The sequence below is a fragment of the Salvia miltiorrhiza genome, chromosome 5 (genome assembly GCF_028751815.1).
Source record: "Salvia miltiorrhiza cultivar Shanhuang (shh) chromosome 5, IMPLAD_Smil_shh, whole genome shotgun sequence".
Taxonomy (NCBI): Eukaryota; Viridiplantae; Streptophyta; class Magnoliopsida; order Lamiales; family Lamiaceae; genus Salvia; species Salvia miltiorrhiza.
In genome coordinates this window covers 53,218,048-53,235,946 of record NC_080391.1, presented here as the reverse complement: position 1 = coordinate 53,235,946, position 17,899 = coordinate 53,218,048, and the positions used below count along the sequence as shown (strand labels likewise).

The 17,899-nt window shown below is 39.5% G+C and overlaps 4 protein-coding genes across 4 annotated transcripts; 2 read left to right on the top strand and 2 right to left on the bottom strand.

Moving 5' to 3' along the window:
• Positions 1-682: 682 nt before the first annotated feature.
• Positions 683-2,987, top strand: LOC131026116 (uncharacterized). Its single transcript, XM_057955884.1, has 3 exons — positions 683-787; positions 1,878-2,714; positions 2,796-2,987. Exons 1-3 carry the CDS (start codon positions 770-772, stop codon positions 2,985-2,987), a joined length of 1,047 nt encoding a protein of 348 aa, XP_057811867.1. The 5' UTR covers positions 683-769.
• Positions 2,988-2,997: 10 nt separating this feature from the next.
• LOC131026114 (uncharacterized) lies at positions 2,998-5,004 on the top strand. Its single transcript, XM_057955883.1, has 4 exons — positions 2,998-3,999; positions 4,071-4,178; positions 4,254-4,457; positions 4,540-5,004. Exons 1-4 carry the CDS (start codon positions 2,998-3,000, stop codon positions 4,993-4,995), a joined length of 1,770 nt encoding a protein of 589 aa, XP_057811866.1. The 3' UTR covers positions 4,996-5,004.
• A 188-nt stretch (positions 5,005-5,192) lies between these two features.
• LOC131024979 (uncharacterized) lies at positions 5,193-5,988 on the bottom strand. The gene is made up of 2 exons (XM_057954572.1): positions 5,569-5,988; positions 5,193-5,471 (listed from the first exon to the last, which is right to left on the bottom strand). The coding sequence occupies exons 1-2, from the start codon at positions 5,979-5,981 to the stop codon at positions 5,366-5,368; spliced, it is 519 nt and encodes a 172-aa protein (XP_057810555.1). The 5' UTR covers positions 5,982-5,988; the 3' UTR covers positions 5,193-5,365.
• Positions 5,989-12,544: 6,556 nt separating this feature from the next.
• On the bottom strand, positions 12,545-13,704 carry LOC131026113 (uncharacterized). The gene is made up of 2 exons (XM_057955882.1): positions 13,177-13,704; positions 12,545-12,631 (listed from the first exon to the last, which is right to left on the bottom strand). The coding sequence occupies exons 1-2, from the start codon at positions 13,702-13,704 to the stop codon at positions 12,545-12,547; spliced, it is 615 nt and encodes a 204-aa protein (XP_057811865.1).
• Between the last annotated feature and the right edge of the window lie 4,195 nt (positions 13,705-17,899).

The following is a 17,899-nucleotide window of genomic DNA, read 5'->3' as shown; positions in this document are numbered from 1 at the left end:
AAATTAAATTCAGCAAAATAGTAAAAATTAATATAAAGATAGCAATAGATAGAAAAAACACTTTTATGTTGATATACCATCGATCCGGCCGGTGAAATGGCCAGAGAAATGTATCCGACCGGGTACATTTCAGAAAAACAATGACCCGGCCGGATACATTTTTCCTTGAAAATTACCGGCCGGATAGATATTATTTAGGCATAAAATATTATATTTTATTCAATTTCATAAAAAAAAAAAATCAAGAAGCTAATAATATATATCCATGCGTATCTATCTTAAATTTTTTATTTTTTTTCCCTTTAATATCTTAATTTCAATACATATATTCTTTGAAATTATTTGTATATATTGTGTTATTCTTGAATGTTGATATATAGTATATAACACTATATATATCGTGTTAATTAATCCATATCTTTAAATTTAATATATATATATATATATATATATATATATATATATATATACTCAAAATCCGTCCCAATTAAATGCATGCGTGTTACCCAAAAAAATCATGCATGTTACCAAGTGAATTTTGCAACAACCGATACATAAAGGTCAAAAATATCTTTCTAAAAAATTTGATTCTCTTTTGATAGACATAAAGCCGATACAATCGGCTTCAATCACATTTTTTTCGAAGCTTTTAACACCACTATATTTACCTTCCTTCACTAGAGTTTTTTACTCACCACACATATCGGCTTCTTCACTTTTTTTTACCCACCGAGAGAGTTCAAAATATTGAAGCACGTCGTACTCATCAATGGCATCTTCTTCACAGGTTTTTATTTTTAATTTTCATGAAATTGAATAGAATAGAATAATTTATGCTAAAAACCGATCGGTCCGGCCGGTGAAGTGGCCGGATAAATCGGTCCGGCCGAATTCATTATTTAAATGAAATATACGGCCGGATTGAGTTTTCCGGGAACTTCACCGGCCGGAGCGATCGTTTTTTAGCACAAAATATTCCATTTTAATTATTTGTATGTTTATATTAATCAGTTAGTAATTTACTGAATTTAATTTAATTATATTTGGTTAAGTAATTATTATTGCGAGTTTTGCTGGGTATTACTGAATTTGTTTCAATCTGAAATATTTGTTTAAGTAATTATAACTGCATTGTGTATGTGGGCTTTGTGCGATTTAATAAATTAAAGTATTTTATGCCGATAGAACAACTACCCGGCCGGCACTATGCCCGGAATAATGAGTCCGGCCGGGACAGTTTCAATCTGAAATGTACCCGGCCGGATTCATTTTACCGGACACTTCGCCGGCCGGATAGTTGTTATTTAGGTATAAAATACTTTTTTCAGTCTATCTGTATGTTTACGTTAATTATTACTATTTTACTGAATTTAATTTAATTATAATTGTTGAATTATTAATTAATGAAACTGTTATTTCTTGGTATTAATTAAATTGCAGTTTTTTAATATTTTACTGAATTTAATTAAATTGCTTGGTATTAATTGCAGTTTAATATTTTACTGAATTTTTACTGAATTTAATATTAAATTGTTGAATTACTCGAATTGTACTGAATTTAATATTAAATTGCTGAATTTTACTGAATTTAATTGCAGTTTAATATTACTGAATTTACTGAATTACTATTTTAATATTTTACTGAATTTGACTATTTTTCTCGAATTTTAGTATTTTACTGAATTATTGAATTTTAATATTTTGCGGAATTTAATTGCAGTTTAATATTACTGAATTTTACTGAATTTAGTATTAAATTGCAGTTTAATTAAATTGGTTGGTATTGATTAAATTGTAGTTATTTAATTATGCCTATTTGTATTATTTTTTAATTTTTTTACTGAATTTAATATGGTATTCATTTTGTAAATGAATAGGCGAATGTCCCATATCTTCGTCGCGACACTATAGACCAGACGGAGGTTGCTATCAGCACCTACTATAGGGATTCACATTTTCCGGAGCTGGTTGAAACTTTAAATGTGGTCGGCGAACAGTGCAATTCAGATTTATTGGGAAGATTTAGAGCATCATGTTTTGGGCATTTCACTGATTGGAGGCCCGGCGCGAAGAGCAATAAAGCATTACACCAGATTGTATCGAGGCAGATTGTGTCAGAAGAAAATGAGATGTGCTTCTTTCTGTGCGGAGCACGAGTCAGATTTTCCCCTGCGGACTACGCATTAGTGACTGGGCTCAATTTCGGGGGATCGAGGTTCGATGCGACGTTACAGCACGACTGCAGTCGCGTGGAGGCATACCAACGATTCTGCGGTACGCGAAGCATGACCATACAGTCGCTCATCAAACGCGTGTGCGATTTGGATCGTCGAGTGGATGATGAGGATGGGAGCCTGTACCTTCGTGCTGTCCTCGTGTGTGTGGCTCACACCATTGTTCTTGGGTTGGATACGCGGGTACAGCCGTGGCTTTGGGTTTTGGTGGATGATCTGGCTACATTTGATAGATTCCCCTGGGGCGCGTATTCGTATAAGATGTTATGTCATTATACGAGAGAGACAGGAAAGGGTGAGAAGTATCACTTCTACGGTCCTTCGTGGGCTTTATATGTCTGGGCATTGGAGCGCGTCCCGGGCCTCGGACACATGGTCGCAGCATCTAGCGGTGATCCGACAGCGCACCCTCGGTGTTTGAGATGGACTTTCAGGGGTAAGCCCCGGCTTCACGGTCTGCGCGATCTATTCGAGGGACAGGTAATCAGTTATTTAAGATTTAGTGTTTCACCGTTACTGGTTTTACTTATGTTCTAATATATTATCTTTGTTGCTTTCTAGGGTGGTGTCCTGCCCCTGGAGCCCGATGATGACGATCTGTCGAGTCACTACTTCATATCAGCGCTGACACCGGGCGAACTCTCGGTGAGCTTCAGGCCCCCCGACAACCCATTAGCTCGGGGTGTCCAATTTCCACAGCAGACCGGAAGCCCGTGTTGTGGAGGAGCGCGGGGACGAGGAGAATGTACCTAGTCAACCTCGTATGACTCGCAGTCACAGTGTTCGGGGCCCTGTGAGGGATGCTCGACCCCACGAGCCGGCTCGTCATTCAGTAGATCCGGGCAAGAGCCCAGCGCCGCATACTTCTTCATCGTCGAGCGGATCTCGGTCTGTATCCAGTCCCAGCGAGGGTGAGGTGGACCGTAAGTGGGTGAAGAAGACGATCCGTCAGGAGATTAAGAAGGCCTTCGGCAAATTCGTGGATAAACTGAAGGGCAAGGGTAAAAAGGATAGGTGCAAGAAGAGCAAACATTTCCCAGTGCCCGACTCCCCTGATGATGATGACCAGCGACGGTCCCCTGATGATTACCAGCCACGTTCTCCTCCACAGCGACGGTCTCCTCCACCCAGTGCTTCAGGGCCCGACGCTTCAGGGCCAAGCGTTTCACGTTCCTGCGACGACGACCCCCGCGGTGAGGAACCATCCAGTATCCAGACCCAGGATTACAACGAGCAGTGGCGGGCCATGAATCAGTCTGTTCAGGGCGACTACACACCGGCGGAGCAGACTTTTGACTGGTCGACCCAGGTCTACCCTCATTGGTCTTCCCCATTCCTGAAGCCGCAGTATAGAACAGAGACCCCGATATTCTTTGCTGAACCGCTCACTTCTATTGCACCACATGAGTGGGGACAGTCCAGTTCGGCAGGACAGGCTCAGACGGAGGAGCCTGAGCCACAGGCAGAGCAGCCACAGGTACTGCTGCTGCAGCACCTAGAGCAGCCGCCGGCAGAGCAGCCGCCAGCAGAGCCCCCGCGTCGCAGTCAGAGGGTGAGGCGTCCGTCGAACTATCAGCGATCGCCTTGGGTTAATAGCCAAATGCCACGTCCAGTGACACAAGTCTGCAGTGACCATTATGAGAAGTGGATGGCTAGGTGTCGAGAGGGTAGGGGTCGTGAGATTTATGTCAAGGCAAGTGGTGGTTTGCGGGAGTACGACGACTTCGCGCGGGTGGATAATGTCAGCCAGGAATTCACAACTGGGGTAAATAATCTATTGATTTTAACATTGTTAAATTACTTTCTACTAACTTATTGATTTTAACTTTGTTGCAGGATATTGACTTGTATTTCTTAAGCTTGAGAAATAGACTTCGAGCTTCAGCAGATTTACTGGATGACGTAGATATGAATAACACAATCATATTAGACACGGATTGGTTTGTAAGCAAACTTTCATTATTTGTATGTTTTCATTGGTGCGAATATAAATTATTAATTACTTCTATTGATTTGTAGATATACCTCCAGGGCGAGTGGGACGCTCTATTGGAGAAGTGGGCAAGAAGTGAGTTTACTCCAGATGAGTATCATATATTGACGCATGGAGCAGTAGCTGATGGTTGGCAGCCCCGGATAGACTGGCTCTGCCAAATACGTGGAAAAGCCGTTAAGGGCCATGAACTTCCTCCTGGTCATATAGGATGGATGGATGCCACACATGTAATCAGTTAAACAATTATTTGTCATTAGTCATTTGTGCTTTATATGTTGTTTCTTATCAATTCATTGTGGTTTGTCATAGGTTCTCATGCCAGTCATAATTGGCCACCATTTTGTCCTATGTCGGATCCGGTTAGGAGAATTGGTTTGCGAGGTCTATGACCCAGTATTCCACAAGCTATCACCTCGACAGCAGGATGGTCGAGTTGGTGAACTACTGCCTTTACTGAGATTGTTGCCAATTGTCCTTCAGTTGGCGAGGTGGCTAGACGACACATCCATTGATTCGACAGTGGCAAAGGAGAAGTACCCACTTATGACGGCGGTGTTTGCTCCAGCGGAGGTTCAGTTTCACCAGCAGGACTCTGTCAGCTGCGGGCCTTTCGTCTGCATGTATGCAGAACGACTGATATCTGGCTCTCCATCCATTGAGTGGGGTAACCACAACGTGGCGGCATACAGGGCCAAGATTGCTAGATCTATATTTTCGTTGTGTGAAACTAGGAAAGCCCGTATCACTAGACTTGGTTCTGCATAGTTTTGTATATTGTTACATTAATGTGTGCTTCTATTTGGTTATTTAACGAGCATTATTTCCTGTAAATCATTCCAGCTTATCGAATAATAAGATACTTCAATCAATATCATTAACTGTTACAGCACACAAATACATCCCACTACTCCTTGGGCTCAGTCGCCCTGCCAGCGCACGTTCTCTTGCTGTGTCCTTCTTCATGGCAGATGCTGCACTTCTTTGGTTTACGACGCCTGATACTAGAAGACTCATCGGCTTGTGTGCTGGTGCCTTCACCACCACCTCGATGTCTACCTTCTTTTGGGCGCCCCGCTTGACCTTTTACAATCAGAGGTAATACAACCTGCTCAGCGATGTGCTCGGGAACCAACCACTAGCGTCTCGGCGGGAGATTATTAACTTCGCGAGAGTAAGTATCGATAAGAAAGTCATTCGTGTAGTACGAGTCTACATACTCCGCGATCGTATCACCGGCTTCACTATAAAAACAAACAAACTCGATAGTAATCAATATAACGAACATTAGAACATATTTACATTTCAATGAACCCGACAGTAATCATTTCATGATCGTACCTTATTGCAGCGATTGAATGAGAACATGGCAGTTGGTCTAGCTGAAATACTCGACATTCGCATTTTTTCTTCTCCAGATCCACCTTGAAGCTTCTGTCAGCAGTTTGCACCTTATACTTCATGCCACTCAACCTTTGTGCAGTGTATCGACGACTTTTTTGGACTTCAATAGCTACCATTTTACCAGCCTCAGCAGTCAAGCCTTGCTCGATTTGTTGTGCAGCCCTTAGTCGCTCGCTGAACCATTTCTCAATAACAATTCTGATTGCCTCTAACATCGAGCATATAGGAAGTCTTCTTGCCCACAACAATCTGGAATTAAAAGCTTCAGCAGCATTTGATGTCATAAAACTGTAGCGTCGCACAGGCATAGGACACATCGAACGAGCCCACTTCTCCGGCCCAATCCCCATTAGTTTATCGTACGTAGCTCTCTTCATAAACTTCAGGGCGTTCATAGCCCTGTTGAAGTCGGACTTCTCGTACGCAAATGCAGCTTGTCGATACACCTCGACCACTGCCTTACCGTAATGCTTCAGGTTATTTTGCAAATGGTAGTAGCATAGGCCGTGGGTTGCATTTGGTAACTCATTCCTGATAGCATTGGCAATGGAGATATGCTGATCAGAGACAATCAAAAGTTCATTGGCTTGGCCATAAACACGTCGAATGCGTGACATGAAATAAGTCCACGATTCATCGTTTTCTTTCGGGCCAACACCATACGCGAGTGGGAACAAACTCTCGTTGCCGTCCTTCGTCACTGCAACAAACAAAATACCCCTATTCTTGCCCTTCAAGTGTGTGCCATCGACGACAATCACTGGCCGTAAGCTGAACATGAAAGGGGTAGCCGAAGCTGCAAGAGCAACAAATAAGTGTTTGAATCGGCCATCATCGTCAACTTCCCACTCCACCATCGAACCGGGATTGGATTGTCTCAACATGTATAAGTACTTGGGCAGCATCTCGAAGGACTGATCATGTCGACCATAAACCATCTCAGTGGCTCGATTACGGGCTCGCAATGCAACATCGTACTTGATCTGTACGCCAAACTCACGTCGCAGCTCCAGCTGGATGGCCTTCGGCTTCAAGATCTCGCAATCGTCGTGTATCTTCTGTGCTAAATATGCTGCGACGACTTTTGCGGGGGCCTTTATTCGCGCTACGCGCCCTAGCTCACCGTCGCATGAGTGCTCATTAGTGAACTTATACACTCCCCAAATGGCTCCATCTTGTGACGATGCATGGAGCTTGAAGGGGCACGTATCTGAATGCTTGCATTTGAAGTAGACTCGTCTGCTGTCTGATTTGCTGACAGAAAATTCCTTGCCCTGCTTCATGTTCCACAGACCGATTGCAACGATCAGATCATCTTTGCTATTGAAATACATATTCTTTGACAACTCCCGAGGCAGTAGCTGATAATCTTCAATATCCACAAGTGCCGCTGCGGCGTCCAACGGGATAACCGGTACTAACCAATTAGTTAGTTCATCTGCTCCAGGAACCTGTTCGTCATCATCCTCGTCGATCTGCAAATTCTGCCAACCTGCATATTCAATCCCCGCCCTTCTCACGTTCTCTGTCTCCGACAAGTCTTCAGAGGCGCTTGTATCAGTCTCGGCTTCAGACGATGGAACATAATCTTCATCTACATTACCAGCATCCTCCACAAACTGAGGCTCGTACGTATATTGATCATCAGCTGGACCCCAACAACGATCAGTTGTTAGGCGATCGTACTGGTACGGATTTGGCTCATCCCATGAAGGCCAACCCGTTGACTGATCATTACCCCAAGTGACCGACGGTTCAACACTTTGTTGCGCCGGTGAATCTCCGGCTGATAGGTCTAAATAAGCATATCTTTGGATTGCTTCCAATCCGTCCCCACCTTCGAATGTTGCATTGGATTCACCTCCATACCCGGAAGATTGAGGGAGATCGAACGAAGGAACATACACTCCTCCACTGTAATCGTCTTCAACAACATAAATCTCAGGAAAATGTGGCTGCGACGCCAGCAACTGAAGCAAATCATTGTCATCGGCAAGAATATTTTTACTGTATACCCTACCATTTAATCTCTTCGTCAAATAATACAAGCTGTAATTAGTGCTCAATGAATTCTCCATCATCAGGTAATTTATCATGTACACCGTACTGGCCATTGTGTCTCCGAAAATATGCAAATTCTTAGAAGAGCCGCCGATGTACTCATAACCATTGAAGGCACCTCCATAATTAACCACAAAGTATCTCCCATATTCATTCATCTACAGAAAAAATAATAAATAAATAAATATACGATGTAAATTTAATACAATGTTAAAATACAACATATAACATGTTAATACACTCGAAAAACATCTATCCGCCCGGGGAAGTATCCGAGGAAATGTGTCCGGCCGTGTATTACATGATATATAATTACACACGGCCGGACACATTTTCGAGGACACTTGTCCGGGCGGATACATAATTTTCGAGCATATTAACATGAGTTATGTAGCAATATATATGTATAGAACTAAAATGCAACTAATAATTACTAATTAATACTTTAAAACATGATAGAATTTGCTCTAATTCACATGTATTTCCTTCAAACGTGGCTTTAAATCATAGTATGCTATAATATGCTAATAATTCACATAAGCATATAGGATCAAACAAAACATTGAAAATAAACAATAACCAACTTAAATTACATTTCAAACGTAAAATGACATACCTTTAAACGTTCGGATGAGAGAATTCACAAATAATAGCTTCACCACTTGGAAAATATTAGAATTTCTAATGAGTTTGAGTGTTTTTTCACTTTGAGTGTTCGGATGAGAGGATGAGAGAATGAGAGAATTCACTCATATATAAACAAAGATTCCTTCATTTCACGTGAATTTCAATGAAATTAGAGTGTTTGACATGAATACTTTACTGACAAAGCTATTTCACATCATATTTGTCGTTTATCATCAATTTAAAAAAAAAAAAATTATGTCCCTTAATTGAAGGCTAATTAATCGATGGAATATAAATACAAAAAATTAACACAATCCATATTAGCACTCAAAACACACATAGAAACCAAAAAAACATCTATCCGACCGGAACATATATGTGTCCGCCCGAAAAAACCTTATGTACGGTCGGATACTTGTTTTTTACGGTCGGACGCTTGTTTTTTTTTTCCAATGTGTGTTTTGAGTGCTAATATCGATTGTGTTAATTTTTAGTATTTATTTTCCATTGATTAATTAGCCTACGATTTACTTGTAAAACCTTCGATTTTAATTCAAAAATAAATAAATATTATTTTCTCTGTCAGTATTTCACATGTTCCAACACATATTTGACCGATTTCAATGTTTAAATTGATGAATTGATGTTTTTCTTACACTTTAACAACTTTTGTCATAGATGTGTAAGAACTTTTGCGGAAAACAATGCACATCCATCACATTCAAAGGGCATTTTCGGTTCTTCACTTATTTAGGGCATGTAGTGCTTTGCATGATAAGGGTGGGCATTTTTCAAATTATTCATAAGAGAAAGGGCACTTTAAATTTTGCCTCATTTTTTAATCTTATAAAGCTCAAGCAAACACAAAATTTCTGCGTTCAGATGTAAATTAAGCCCAATCAAATACGGAACAAAAAGAAGTACTCATGATTGAACCACCGTGACATGCACTTTAATCTTATTACATATTTTCTAGTTCATCTTATTTAATTATGAAAAATTAACTAGCCTATTTCCAACTCTTTTCTTTTAGATACCATACTAGTCGGTAACCCGTTGAAAATCGACGGGAATAAATGAAAATATATAAATATTTGTAATTATTCAATACATTTTTTATTTCATGATTTTTTTTTCACTAAAATAAAGCATTAAATAAATTTGTTTTAAAGTAAAAGATGTTAACTAAACATATTTTTACTAATATTTAGTCAAACAATTCTCTCAACTCAGAAGGTAATTGTAAGAAACTAATTTTAGACACTTCCACCAATTCAATCTGATTATGATGATTTTGATGCTTAAAGGTCAACTTCTATCTCCCCCTCCAAAAAAAAAAAAAAAAGAAGAAGCAAATTCCGAAGTCCCAAGCCGAAACATGATAGAGTAAAAGATGAAATATATCCATCCTCATATAACACATTATTATAATGCGATTATATATAAATGAAAAGAAAACCTAAGAAACGCTTGAAAGCACAAAAGAAGCAGACTAAGGGTCGAGTCTTATTGAAACCCTTTTACGGAAAACCCGGTAGGAAAAACCGTAGAAGGAACAAAGAGTACTCGTCTAAAACGAAAACAAAAAAGGAAAGGAAAGAGGAACGGGAAGATCAATTTCCAGAACTCCGGCCTAACCATCGTCCCCAAACCGACCCGACTCAACCATCCTCATATAACATATTTTACCTATGAACATGAAAAAATATGATGGGATTTATTGCACCTTTCTTCCCTCCAAGCACAAGCAGCACACACATATCAAATCAACCCTTAACATCATTTTTCTCTTGAGTCTTTGGCTTGGAAGCCATAACCTCAGAGCTCGTGCTAGGGGTACTCGAATCCCCTGCTACAGGTAATCCGTCCTGTACAGTAATACCTTCTTTAATCAGAGGTTCTCTGATTGCGCGAATGAGCGGTCCTTGGGTTGCTTTATGAAGATTTATCATCTTCTTAAGGCATTCTCGTATGCGGTCAGATACTTTGGCTTCATCAGCCTGTATCCTTCCAGCTTGTTTGACATGGAGTACACACTCTTGCCATTCCTGTTGTAGTATCTCCATGTTTTCTTGGAGCTGCCTCTGGTTTATAATGATGGCGTCAACCTCAGTTGGCTCCATCCCTTGTTAGGAAATCTGCAAAAATATTATCATCAGATTCAGAATGACAATACAAAATCATAATATTGACATTCAACTTGTCATCTAAGTAGTCTAACCTTTTCAGGTTTAGATTCAATTTTCTTGGTTAAGAAAGCCTTAACGTTAGTGTTATCGACTTTCAGAATGAATTTCTTTGCAAGTAAGAATAGCGGCCATTTCTTGAACGCCTTTCTGACTGCATAGAATTCTTTCTCGTTGATGTGCCATCGCACAGCCTCACTGTCGGAAAAGAGACCACTACAGTATCTGCATGGTTCCTCTCCATAAGGGGTGATTTTAGTGAGCACGGCTACCCACCAAAAATCACTTGCGTCAATGTATAGGACTAGTTCGTCCTCATCTTGTGGTATTGAAAGCTTTGGGAGATTTTTACAAATCTCTTTTAGCTTTTTCATACCCTCGCGATGTTCCTCCTTCCATACGAATGTAACATCTTTCTTCAGTAGAGGACTGAAAATTTTCCTATGCTCTGCAAAGTTTTTGATGAACATCCTTGTAAAGTTAACAACTCCAAGAAAGCTTTGGAGCTGCTTTTTCTCCTTGAGATCCTCTAGAAATTTCTGGACCTTTTCCACAATATGATCTTGTAGAATTATCCCAGACTCATCGATCTCGATTCTCAGAAACTCCATCTTCTGGGTTGTCACGACTGCCTTCTTTTCAAACAGCACCAATCCTTCTTGTTGACAAACCTCCACAAAGATTTCCAGATGTCTGACATGTTCATGAATGTTTTTTTATGCAATAAGAATGTCATCAATATAAACAAACATGAATGAAGAATAATCCTTAAAAAGATTATCCATCTTCCTTTGGAATATCTGAGGCGCGTTGGCTAGCCCCATTAGCATGACATTCCAGACATAGTGTCCTTGTGGAGCTGAGAAAGTTGTGAACTTCTTACTCCCCTCCTCCATACGAATCTGGTAAAATCCAGATTTGCAGTCAAACTTTGAGAATACCTTTGCACTTCTGATGCAGTTGATAAGGTGTTCTCTACTCGGGATGAAATATCCATCGAACTCAAGAATGTCATTAATTCCTTTGTAATTAATGACCAATCTCGGCTTTCCTCGTTTGATCTCCCCATGATTTCTCACCATAAATCCAGGACTGCTGTAAGGAGAGTTCCCTAGTTCGATCAACTTTAAATCAAGGTGTTCCTTTATTATGCTCCTCATATCCTGCTGATCTTGTGTGTTAATCAGGATAGGTCTGAACCTTACGAACTCATGCTCAGTTCCAGTTTTAACTTTCAATGTATCTTTGAGTTGGTTCTTGTCCCACCATGCCAAAGGATCCTCGTGATAGCACTTCTGGATTCTCCTTTTGACGTCAGCTATGGACACATGTTCTTCTTCCCTAATATCTTTGTGTGATATCAAGGAAACTTTGAGAATTTATGTTTCTTTCTCGGAGAGATCTGGAAATACCTCGGCTCTGCATTTGAGTAGAAGAATCTCCGTTGATCCTTCATTTGTGGTCTCCGGAGTCTGCCATCATCACCACGCTTGCTGCGAAAATTGACTGGCATCGAGCGATTAAAAGCTCCTTCGAGCCTTTGCACAATGATTTTGTGGTCACAATTGATTGTGAACACAAGCCTCCTGGCTTCATTGTCCTGTGTATACCTTTTGAAGGTTTGCAGAAAATTATTTCCGAACAAAATATCTGCTCATGTATCATGGAGATAGCTGGGTGGAGTCTTGACCTTGTACCAAGGTGTTTGTCCTGCTCCGCCGATCAATATTTCTGTCTGTTTTACTCCTTTTGATAAGAGTAAATTTTTTTTTGAGAAGTCCCTTCCCGCAATTCGAGGTAGTTCTTCTTCAACGTCTGTTGGAAAGACTCCTCGTTTTGCTGTACAGATTCCTGCTCCTGAATCAATATAAGCAGTAAAATATTATGCCTTGAACTTCTCATATAACATCCCCACACAGATGTAGATCGAGAATGGACTCGTCTTTTGATCAGCAATCTCTTCTCGCCGATTGTGATCTCCACCCCACTTGTTTTCCTTGACCATGATTTATAATTATCAAGGAAATTTCGTCCTAAGATCAGGACGTCAGCTTCTTGTCCGGCTTTGCCCTCGATCTGGATCTCAAAGCCTCCAATCTCCAGAAATCTGATGTATCGATTGCTTTCTGGATTTGCCAAATAATACAACTTGTTGCAATGAAACTGATTTTTCCTTTCGGTTGTATCAAACTTTGTGGAAACACTTCTCCATCCTTCTGGGCATTTGAGTTTCACTCTTATGCCTTAAGCTGGTGTTTCCTGGATCGCCTATCTCTCGTAGGAATGAGAGAAACTTCTTTCTAAAGGCCTTGAGATTAGCGTATCTCCTTGGAATGATAGCCTCGGTGCTCCCAATCTGAGACTTTGATTATGTTTCAGCACCTGCTTGTCTCCGACTTGGATGTTAATTTCCCTTATTTGTGGGATTTCGACTCGGTCAGGGCTAATTGCCTTGGCCACCTCCTTGAATATATCTGGTAAAATTCTTCCCTAGAAATAAATTCGTGTGGTGGGGATTTGATAGGGCATATGATACTTGATATGTAATCGAGTATGGTCTATTTTCTCCCGTTAATAGATCCTTCCTCTTGTAGTCCTGATAGAGTGTCAGGGCTCGACTGAAGGCTGAATCTTGAAGATTATAAGCGATCTGTGGGTACAATTTGGTTACAATCTTCTTGGCGTAAAGATTTCCTGAGAAAACTCTCATCACTGCATCTCTCGAATTTGTAATCCTCTTGTCACAAATTGCAATATCAATTGGTGTATCTGTCCCTAGTGAAAGTGAGGACTTGATCACCAACTGGATTGCTCCAATATGAATCCATTTTATCGCCTTAGCGACTTCTGGGTTCATTTTTAAGAGATCCCTCCGCACATCTTCGGCTGGAATTAATTGGATCTCTACTTGGTTGTTCGTCATTTCTATTGGAAGCGCCAACTCCCGACTCGTTGTGCCGAAGAAGACATGATGCTTCCTTTTGAATGGACTCAAGCTTTGTAGAACTTGATCCAATCTTCCTCTTGAAAACCCTTGGAACGTTTGTATATCCATGGTTTTGTTCTTGATTTTATCCACGAGTTTCTCCACCACCTTTTGCTGCAGGATCAGAGAATGACTGGTATATCCATCCTGATCATCCTTTTGGAAGTGGATAACCTCGTCCTCTTTAGTCTGGCTCGTCTCCGGATGATCCATCAGTTATGTCCGAATCTTTAGAACTAAAGACTTCTTCCTGCTCGTATATACTCTCATCAGAGGATATATCTTTGAACTTATACACGGGTATCAGTTCTTGGTTATAGAGGGCGTCTTCGATATCCGGTGTGGATTCGAATTTCCTTATCCCTCTTTTCTTGTTGTCAGGGCAATTGGTAGAAATATGCCCTTTTGCACTGCACATCCTGCAGTTGCAATCTTCAAAACTTTCATTTGCTTTGGCTTGGGTATGCCTGAAAGTTTTCCTTGCCGGAGTTCTTTTTTGAAAAGAGAATCGGCTCCTTGATGGTCCGCTCCGTTTACCTGATTTGTAGGAGCGTGCCTTCTATCGGGTCCACATCGTTCTTGGCTTCCAAAAACTCTGTCTTGTTCTTGGTTCTCTTTTATAGGGTTGATACCTATGTTTCTTCTTTCTCCTTCGTTGATACAAAAATTTAGCCCCAACCTCTGTTGGAAGGTCAAGATTGTTGCACATCAATGGAGATTCTTTATTGAGCCTTCTCAATTTCTTGAGATTTCTCTGGTCCGCCGCCTTCTGGCACCATTCGGACAGCTTCTTGTGAACATATGACATCCTTCTTGATGCACTATCAAGTGGATATTCTCCCTGTGATACGTACTCGTTGATGAGCATTTCCCTCCATGGACTCGGAAACTTTGTGAAAAAGAGGTCCCTGGCTGTCTGATCATCAACTAACCTCATATGGATATATAGGGCATATAGGCGCAAGAATTCATCAAGAGCTTTTGGCTCCAACACTACCAATCTTAGATTGTAAAGTGTTTGTCGATATTTTTTACGTTTCTCTTCTCCTGATGCTTCAAAGAAACCCATTCCAAGAAAATGGATTTTAATCTGGTGGGCGGTATTTTCAAGGATTTTCAGAGCTGATTATTTGGTGAACAACTCATTCTTAGCCTCCGTTGATGCCTTATCCTAGAATTGTTTTGCTATTCCAGCAAAACTTGCCTCGAAGATTTTGATAAATTCATTTCTATCATATTCTATCGTGGCAATCACGACCTTCATAGCTGAAGCCCAGTCATCGATGAGAACTTCCCAATCTTTAAAGTTTGCTTCATCGAGGTTGAGAATGAATCCGTATAGGTGGATTGGTTCAAGTGTGGCCTTCCTTACAGGAGTGTCCTGCACCTTGGGTCGGTATCTTCTGGTTTGTTGATAATGGTTCGATTCTTCACGAGCCTCACCTTTCCTGGACGATTTTCTTGTGGGTGCTCTGCTTTGGGCAGCTCACCTCCTTGGTTCATCTTTAGATCCACCATATTTAGGTTAGCAAATGATTCTGCTAACTCTTGTAGATCCTCTAATCCGATTCGATTAGGGTTATTCATAGGTTTTTCCTTTCACGATTCGAATTATGTCCTCCGGCTGCATTAAATGGTAGCGGATAAGTTGGGTCTTTGGACCATGTATTCCGGATTTTTCCAGAGCATGATTTTCGCCTTTCTATATCCTCCATTTTTTCCTGAATATCACGCAAGAGTTTTAGGATTTCCTCTTGTTTGAGTGATATTTGGCTCATCTCCATCGGTAGATCATATAGCTTGTTGCCATAATATTCCACCGTTCTCTGAATCTCCTGCAAGTTGACATTGTCGGAAGAGTTTGGCTCCATCTTTTGATAAGCTGGATAGGCTGTTCCAGCTTTGTCCTTCTGCTCCATTAGTCGTGTGACTGATGGGCGCCATCTTTTACTCGTTCAATTACCGTTCTGGTCTCGGCGATTTCTATAAGGCGTTCATGGTAGAACTAAATACTCGTGAGGATATCATGAATAATCTCTCCATCTTCTCCTCGACGAATGTTCGTTACGAGGTCTTTATTATTCCAGTTGAGGTCGTCTAATAGACGAGTAGTTTCTCTCTCTAAATTTTGAAGAGAATTCCTATATACAATACATCTCGGACACTCGTCCGGATTTATAATTTTAATGGAGTCTCCTCCCAGTTTTGGGTTTATTACAAAATAAATTAAATATAATATAATTCCTCTATAAAAATCCGCTCTGATACCATTTTGTGGCAAGCGTGGCCGTGGGTGTTATAAAATAAAGAATTATTTTAACAAGGCAATTAGCAATTTATTGATCAAGTGGGGTATTTGCACAATAAATTTTTTGAATGGGGTGATTTTTTGAATATTCAAAACTTGGATGGTGTCAATTTCCAACAAACCTTAAAGTTGATGTATTATTTGATAACTTTGAAAGTTGATGGGAAAAACCAAATAAATGCCTAAAGTTCATGTATTTTGAAGCCAATAACCCATTTATAATTGAATATTTTGAGTGAGCTTTAATAAAATGAAATGTAAGTCATAAGTATTTAGATTATTTTCTAGAGCTTGAATTTTATCAAAAAATGTATATATAAAAAATTGAACAGATATGTTAGTTGAAACGAATGATATCTTATAGTCCTTGTCGTGTGTGTGTATATATATATATATAGGGAGAGGTTCAAGAAAGAACCACTAAATAAAATAATAACGGAGAACCATTTTCAGTCATTCGATCATCAAGATCTACGGTGGATGCATCATCTTGTTGGATGAATGCAGATCTTGGGTTCGAATCCTGAAGGGAGCAATTTTTTTTATTTTTTTGAGTGCATTAATTTTAACAGCGAATGCATTAATTTTTACAGTGGATGCATTAGATTTGATGGTTCTCACGTTCTCACAAATAATGTAGTTCTCTCTAGAACTACAGAACCACACCCTATATATATAGGGGTAGGTTCTAGTGAGATTGTTATATTTCGTGAGATTAATGAATAAGACAGTATATAATGTTGAATAAGACGGTATTTAGTGTTGTTACGATATTCAAAAAATTAGTAAAATTTTTGCTCCCTCCAAGATTCGAACCATGGTAAAATTTTCCTCCCTCCAAACAAATATCAGTCATAAAATATATTAAATCAACACTTACAAATCAATCTAAGATCTCACCACATATAAGGGGATCTCATTGGAACACTCCCCTATATAGGGAGAGGTTCAAGAAAGAACCACTAAATAAAAGAAGAACGGAGAACCATTTTTAGCCATTCGATCATCAAGATCTATGGTGGATGCATCATCTTGTTGGATGAATGCAGATCCTGAGTTCGAATCCTGAAGGGAGCAATTTTATTTTTATTTTTTTGAGTGCATTAATTTTAACAACGAATGCATTAAGTTTTACAGTGATTGCATTAGATTTGATGGTTCTCACGTTCTCACAAATAATGTAGTTCTCTCTAGAATCACACCCTATATTATATATATATAATATTAGTGAGATCTAGGGCACGATCTGGTGCGTTTATTTCATCAATCCTATGGCTGATATTGTATCTGGAGGGTGATTTTTTTTCGCAGGGTTCGAATCCTGGAGGGAGCAGAATATTTTAAATTTTGTTATTCATCAGTATATATTGCATTGTTCATCAGTATATACCGCCTTGTTCATCAGTATATATGTCTTATTCATTACCAATTTTTTAAATTTTATTTTTCATTAGTATATACATCTTGTTCGTTAGATATACGTCTTGTTCATTAGTATTATATGTCTTATTCATTGTGCTCATGTTACACGAAAAATAGGGGGTCTCACTGGAGTGTGCCCCTATATATATATATATATATATATATATATATATATATATGTGTGTGTGTGTGTGTGTGTAGAGAGAGAGAGAGAAAGGTTCCATCGAGAAATTAAATATTTTGCGAAATAAAGAAATGTTGAACAAATCAATATTTTTAATGAACAAGTCAATAATTTTGGAAAAAAATTATTGACTTGTTATATAGGGAAGAGCTACCATGAGAGCACCCCTTAAAATAAGAAATAAGAACTAGGAAAAATGTATGAATTTTATGTAGAACACGTATGAATTCGTTGTATAAAGGTATGAATTGTGGGAAATAAATTTTTGCTACATTTGATATTCGAACTCTGGACCATAACTTCATCCAACAGGATGATGAATCAACCGTAGATCTTGATGATCTAAGGGCTGAAAATGATTTTTATTTTATATCTTAAGAAGTATACTTATTGTAGCCCTCCCCTATATATATATATATATATATATATATATATATATATATATATAGGGTCGCATTCAATGGAGACCATTTCTTATATAGAGAATGAAGACC